The 7,245-nt window shown below is 37.4% G+C and overlaps 1 protein-coding gene and 1 long non-coding RNA gene across 4 annotated transcripts in view; one reads left to right on the forward strand and one right to left on the reverse strand.

Moving 5' to 3' along the window:
• Positions 1-7,124, forward strand: part of REEP3 (receptor accessory protein 3) — a 40,829-nt gene extending 33,705 nt beyond the window's left edge. For all 3 annotated transcript variants that reach the window (XM_065067888.1, XM_065067889.1, XM_065067890.1), the window contains exons 7-8: positions 2,204-2,355; positions 3,104-7,124. In XM_065067888.1, the coding sequence (XP_064923960.1) occupies positions 2,204-2,355; positions 3,104-3,160 (209 nt within the window). In that variant the 3' untranslated portion in view covers positions 3,161-7,124. The remainder of the gene's footprint in view (positions 1-2,203; positions 2,356-3,103) is intronic.
• The window catches only part of LOC135579784 (uncharacterized), a 33,090-nt gene that overhangs the window by 22,818 nt on the left and 3,027 nt on the right, over positions 1-7,245 (reverse strand). Inside the window, exon 2 of the long non-coding RNA XR_010473556.1 lies at positions 2,021-2,090. This is a non-coding gene — a long non-coding RNA (uncharacterized LOC135579784). The remainder of the gene's footprint in view (positions 1-2,020; positions 2,091-7,245) is intronic.

Consider the following 7,245-nt stretch of genomic DNA (forward strand, 5'->3'; position numbering starts at 1 on the left):
AATTCCTTGCCAAAGTAAAGCTTAATTGGAAGTAAAAAAGATAAGTTAAGTGGTGTTTCTGTGACAAATGTATGAAAAATGAAACACGAAAATTTATGGAAGCTCAATAAATAGGAAGAGAAAATTAACAAATGAATTCAGTATGTCTGTAATGATAGTTCAAGATGTAAAATTGCTTGTGGTGATAGGAATAATGAAAGCATTAAGTTGTCATAATGGACTCATGCACATCAACACTAAAAAGATTGTGTAGTGAGCAATATATGTTTTTGCAGAGATTTTATTATTAGTCTTATTATTTTGTTATTACATATATTATCAGCATCACTTTGCTCTTGCACCTATGATGCTTGAAGGAAGGTTTCAGTCGAAGGGTGTCAATTGCACTTTTTTAAATGGTGAAGCTACACAGTAAAGAAATAGCTCTGGTCTATTTCTTTTCTTTTCACCTAAGCCTGTCATTGCTTCTGAGGGGTGGTGCTTGGAGAGTACAAGAAATTCCAGGAATTGCATTGAAGTCCGTGGTGTTTGTGAGGAATCAATGTCCACCTGAGTGGCCCTAAGCTGAATTGCTCATTTTGCCCAGGAGAATCTGTGCTGGTCAGTGTAAACACAGGGGGTGCTGTGAGAGAGCCCATGAAATCATCACCAGTTGCATTAGGGCTGATGCCACTGGAGCTGTCGTGTAGGGGCTATTTCTCAGTAAGAGAGCATTAGTTCTCTCTCTGAAATAGCTTGAAAATGCTCAAAATTCCATTTTTTAAAATAAAAAAGTCTGTTACAGTTTATACTGTGTGAATAATCACAGATAGTGGGATTCAATCTCAAATGTCAAAATGCTATCTTAGAGCTAGTTTAACTTATTTGTTTCTATTTCTGGACCCAAATCTAGTGTACACCTCTCCTGTTTTCTTTGAATTTTCTTCAGCGTTAGAGATTTTTAAAAGGAACAAACCACAGATACAGAGTTAGGAACACTATGCAGTGATATTTCATTGCACTTAGCAGATGTTGTTTTTTGTGATCTGAACTTGGGAGTTCTTGTGCAAATTAGTTGAAAAGCCCTAGCTGTAGAAGGACACTGATCATAGGATGACTGAGCTGCCAGCATGGTTGCTGTGAAAAAGGCAAACGTGATTTTGATGCATCAGAAGAGGTGTTACGAGTACACACAAAGAAGTATTGGTGTCACTGCGAACAGAAACTATATGAGTAACAGATGTGATTCACGTATTTTGTACTGAAAAACATGAACTGAAACTCTATTGGAGGCAGACACACGTTGCCTCTAGAGTGGCAGAAGAGGCAAGTCTGCCTTAAGGAGCTGGGGAGTAGGTGAGTGTGATTCTAATTTCAGAGGGAGAAAATGAAGTGACCAAAGTAAAATAATCTAATTAAGCCTAAATAAAATATTGGCTTAAGATGAAATGTACTTTGGTCATGAATAAAGTTGCGTTTGGAGGCTAAAAGGTGTCCCTGAATGTTAGAGCTTGTATGTTCTGGAGTGGCCATATAAAAGGAGAGCTTGGTGGGGGGGGAAGAACCAGATTACATTTGGGGACTTTCAGATAGATAGGGCTGTGGTGGGGATTCAGGGCTTTTGGACACGAAGGATCTCTTCAGGATGTGTTTTTAGGCTCTTTGCGCCCTCTCGTGAGTAGCTTTGGTAATAATCTTGGCCTTGTTTTTGCTGGGATGTAAACAGCCCTTGATAGTGTTTTGATATTGTATCGATCTGAAAGGAACTTTGATATTAAGTATGCAAAGATATGCAAGTGTGAAGAAAGACCCTATGAATCATAGAATGACTTGGGTTGGGAGGGACTTTTAAAGGTCATCTAGTCTAACCCCCTTCTCATGGGGATTGTGGCCAAAACCCCTAAGTATTTCTCAGGATGACCACTGACGTCTCAGCAGTTCAGTGTAAAGCAGAAAATGGTAGCAGACTGATGGTTTAATTTTGGACAACTGGGGAACCACTGCATTACACACCTATGGAACAAAGTGGCTCGTTACTTACAAAGGGCAGAGTTAGAGGTGACAAGCTCCTGGCAGACGGGGTGTTTAGCTGTCCTGAAACAGCTGGCAGACTGTTTAAAAGAATAAAGGATGTGTGTTAGAGATGAAACTCATGGCCTTCTTGGAAATCTAAAAGTTACAGCTACTTCTTATTAAACATTTTTGTAAAACTGTTTTTTTAAAGGTTACAAAAATCCACTGGAAAAAAATCCTGGTGATGATAGAACAGATGAAGAGATGGAGGGGACACATTCAGAGGATGAAGCATTTGCTCAGAGGGGCCTTCGAAGAACTCAGAGCATGAAATCTGTGAAAAGTATTAAAGGCCGTAAAGAGGCAAGTATAATCTTAGTTAAGTATTGAGTTTGTTTTTAACAGTGTACTTTGACTGTTTTATTAGTGCAGAATTTTTTTTCTTAATCTTAGATGGGTTTTCAACAACAATTGCATTGTAGAATGCTAAATGGAGAAGGAAGTATGTGATAATGTCGAAGCTTGGAGCTTTGGTACTGTGGGGTTTTTAAGGGAAGTACATGAATGAAATGAACGGATGAAAAAGGGAGGAGGAGAGATGAAATAGAATCTGTGCTTGTAATACAAATTCTGACACCACTAAGCCCAACTGCTCACCTTAAGGGGTGGAGATAGTGGTATTGTCATCTGCACTGGCGTGTCTTGGGTTTGCACATTTAAACATCTGGTGTTTAATGGATTAAAGAAGATTCAGAAATTTTTAGTTCCCATAGACATATGGCTTGCTTTGACTTGTAACTCACAAAGAGAAGATTGTATGTACAATTCCAAGTGTTTTATACTTGCATGTGTCATAAAATTTAAAGAAAAGGACAAATGTCTATGGGATCTTGCAGAAGTTGTTGCATGATTCTGGGAAACCACTTGAGACCATTCTTGCCCAATTCTGTTGAAACTATATCTCACTCAGTCATAGATTCTCTTAGTGAATCTGTGGAGTGTCCAAAGCACATTTAAAGATGTGCTAGATTGGATTAGTGGAATGTAAATACTATTTCTGCCTGAAGTGATCTCAGCTCCTTCTTAAGTTATATTTTTTTTTCCTCATCAGATACGGTATGGATCACTGAAATACAGAGTGAAGAAGAGGCCCGCTGTGTACTTCTAAGTGTATTGGCGCAATGCCTGCAAGACAAACTGCTGTATTATAATGACTTGAATTGAGTGTGTCAAGTGTTAAAGATCTGTGTATGATTCATATAATGAGTAGATATGAATAGATATGGTAGGACTTGGTTTTATGAACCTAAATGGTCGGATAAAGTATTACTCTGCTTTTCTATAATTGCTTATTGTTTAGACTTAAATCTTTGTCAAGTTACAGTAGGAATTTCAGCACTCCTTAAATGGGAATTAAATGAGTAATAGGAAACAGCCTTTTTCCAGAGGTACCAAACAGACCGAAATAATTACAACTCCAATTGAATTAACAGAAGTTGTAAGTACTTGGAGCTTGTGAAAACTGAACCTATAGTGTCTCCAGGTTTACACAGAACAATAGGTATAATTGAAATATTTTTTCTCAACTACAATTCCTGAAAAGGCCTGTGTGTAATTTAAAAATGTACAGTTTAAAGGACAGTGGATGATGGTGGGGAAGGAAAAGGAAAGATGATGTAGATATGGTACATCCTTAGGATGATCTTCTTGCATCATATTGCCAAGCTTAACAAATTTATATAATACTAATAGGTGCAAACTGGGGGTACATTTAGCACTTTATGCAAAACTGTATAGTTTTGCACATTCTTACTGATTTACAGCTGCACATGTCATTTTAGTGACTTCTTAGGTTAGACTTATCTTTTGAATTCCAGCAATTCTTGTATTTAATGATCTTTTTTAAATTAATCTTGATTGCTTAAGAACACTTAGGATGCTGTAGATAACTGCTACTAACACTTAATATTATCAGGTGCCTTTCTATGTACTACAAGGCTGTGTGGGGTTTTTTTGTCTGTGTGGCTGGTTTGGTTTTTGTTGCTTTGTTTAGGTCTTTCTCCTTCACCTACAGAGATGTAACATGATTTAATTCAGTTTTTGGTTTAAATGGTGGTAACTAAAACTTATAGCAGTTCCAGTGATAGACCTCAGGGATCTGATCAGCCCATCAGCTGTCTATTAGAAGTCATGCTGAGATGAAGGCATGTATGATAGATTATTCAGGCCCTGGTTTGGTTTTGCTCTGCATTGCTTTAAGAATGAATATATATATATATATATATATATATATATTAGAACACGTATGTGTGTATATTTCATATCAGATGTGGATTCTACAATTGGCTGTGTAGGAGTTTCTTTTATTGCTCAAGGTCTATACTAAAATATTTACTTACAAATAGCTTTTTCTAAAAGTCTAGTTGATTTAGTCAGCCATTTTATAACGTAGAGTCCACGGCATCACTCTTTGCATAGAGATTAATTTTGGAATACCACTCAACACAGGGACTTGTCAAAATGACTTTTTGAAGTCTCCTTTGGTTCTGTTTTCTACAATTCTAAGAATTAGGCTGACTTCAGTTTTCCGTCTGTCCATATTTCTGTTGTGCGTTCAGGGAGAAAACATCCGCTTTTTGTAGATAGTATTTTATTACTTGGCATGGGGAGAAAGGCTGTTACTTTTGGAAGGAAAGCGGCGTGTGATCCCTCTTCTCCTTGGATCTCGAACTCCAGTCCTTAGACCTTCCCCCAGGTATGAGAGCCAGCTGCAAGTCTACTGCAGCACTTTAAAACATATTCTTAAGGCTTGAGCCTGCTGCAGTTCTTTTTCTTTCTATTACAGCAGCAGCGGGGTCATGGCCGCTAGGCCTGCTTGATGGCCTGTTGATAAATATTGGGTTTGAAGTTGTCTTCTGGAGACTTTGGGCCAGGGTTTGAATTGTGTGGATAAACATGCAGCTGGTCTGTATTGGCATTGTGTTACTTACTATTGTAGGTGTTTGCAAGCCAAGTGCAAAGCCTTGGTCAAATACAATAATACCGATGGCATAGTGCTTCTGGCATCTCTGAGGAAGTTAAATGCTTTAGGAAGAAGTTGCAACAGTCAGTATGTGATTAAAAGGCCAAAGCTTGTATTACTTTACTCAAATATGCAGTTTCATACCAGAAGACCGGAAGGCTGCTCTCTTCCAAATGAGGATAGTGCTAAAATCGTATCCTCTAACCAAAACTGCACCTTGTGATCCAGCTTTTTTATGGAGCTGTTTGAGGGGGAGGCAGTGATCAGAAAGGCTGCCTCCCTGGGGCATGGCTCATCTCTTGTGCCCCAGGAATGTTTGTGCTTCTCATCCACTTCCCTGAGCGCAGGGAAAGGCTGGCTGTGTGTTCAGGTATATAAGACATTAGAGGAAACTGGGGCTTTTGTATTTGTATCTCACCCCTCTTTGAAAATGAGACTAACCGGGGCCTTGGTTGGAATCTCTAATTCTTACTTTCCAGTTGAGCATCCTCCTTGAGCACTTGCTGCCACATCTTGCTTTAACTCATCGTGTTTGTTTTATCAGCAAGCATGCCAATGAAATTGCCATCTTCCTGCAAGGAGGAGCAGGATAAAGCTCTTCTTTCAGAGTTACAGTTCCTGTTACAAGTTCACGGTAGATCCTGTTTTGGGGGCTGTGTTATTTTCACGCTGCCAGGGCTAGAGATCGTTTGAGTAGTTGAGGCTCTACCACACTCATCATGGTCAGTAAGTTGCTCTACTTGTTGTGATGTACTTGAGGCTATACATTCTGGCAGATTTAATTTGCTAATTAAGTAGTGACAGAGGCTAAATAAACTCTCCTTTTTCTGAACTATGCATGGAACTAGGAAAGCTGGCAGAATTATTCATATTCATTACTGTTTGCATATAAATTTACTTGCATTCTCTCAGATATTATCTTAAGTGATAAAACTTCCAGTGCTTTTCTAGCTGTTGTTTTCCATCTAATATCCTACTGTAAAATTATTTTTGTGACAGTTTGATTTTGCTCTTGGAATTAATCTTGGAACTGGTTCACTATTTTTTTAATTCCTTGCTGTTCATTGTCAGCTGATGCTCAGCAGGGTACAATGGCATGATTAGCTTTCATCCCACTGATACGTATTTCTGTCTGCTTGCTGAATTTAGTTTAGTTTGGCTTTGAAATATTACACAATCTTTTAAACTTTGTGTATAGGGAGTTTTCAAACTTCTTTTGCCTTAGCAACTACCAAAGTGATCTGTCTAGCTCTTGCCAGTACGCTTATTGGAAAAATGGTAAACAAAAATCAAAATTTCACTTAACATTCCTTTTGGTTTGGTTAGGTGTAGCTCACATCAAATTTATAATCTTATGATGAAAGTATTTCCTGAGAACTGACTGACTGCTACCAATAGGACTGCTAATTCAGTTAAACTTAAATAGAGGTTTAAGGTACTTAAAAGATAATATTTCTTGTTCAATCATATAAAGGTTTCAAGCCTTTCTAAAATATAGCTGAACTGACTCAGATTTCTTAGCAAGAGCCTACTGTACGTGCTAAAGTACAAAATTTGAGATGAGTATTAAATTGATGGTCTCAGTTGCAAATAACCATAGGCCAGACTGATTGCAAGGTAATTGCCGATATTAGCTACTTAATGCTAATTGCTTTGCTATGTGGATTAACTGAATATTACACAAAATACTTTTTGCAAACTATAATGAATTTTAAAATGAACAGAATATAATTTTGGTTAAACTGAATGGTGGAGTAAATGCTATAGATGCATTTAACATGCCGTTCATGACAAAAGATGCATTTTATTTTTGGTGTTGCTTTCATTCATGGGAAGTTGGTATCTTAAAGTATTTTTCTACAAAAATGTGTATGTGCAAAGGCAATACTTTAACATTTTTCAAGGACTCATGTTTTTAAATGCTACAGACCAGAGACTGTCTACATTGAGACTGAAGTTAGTAGCTTTAAAAAAATGCAATGTAAGCTTTAATTTTTATATTGTAATAATAACTTGCTGTCAACTTGTTTACATATTTGTAGGAGGGAAAGCTTCATTATGTATTGACTTATCTTGATACTATCTTTAATAAATGCTGCTTTGAGCAGGATGCAGTGGCTATTTTATTACCTGAATTGTGGTTAACAAACCAGTCACTATGTAATTTGTATTGTTATTATAATGATTCCACTATTGAAACAACCTATATGAATTTTGAAGACGCTTTTAAA

Source organism: Columba livia, chromosome 6, assembly GCF_036013475.1.
Source record: "Columba livia isolate bColLiv1 breed racing homer chromosome 6, bColLiv1.pat.W.v2, whole genome shotgun sequence".
NCBI lineage: Eukaryota > Metazoa > Chordata > Aves > Columbiformes > Columbidae > Columba > Columba livia.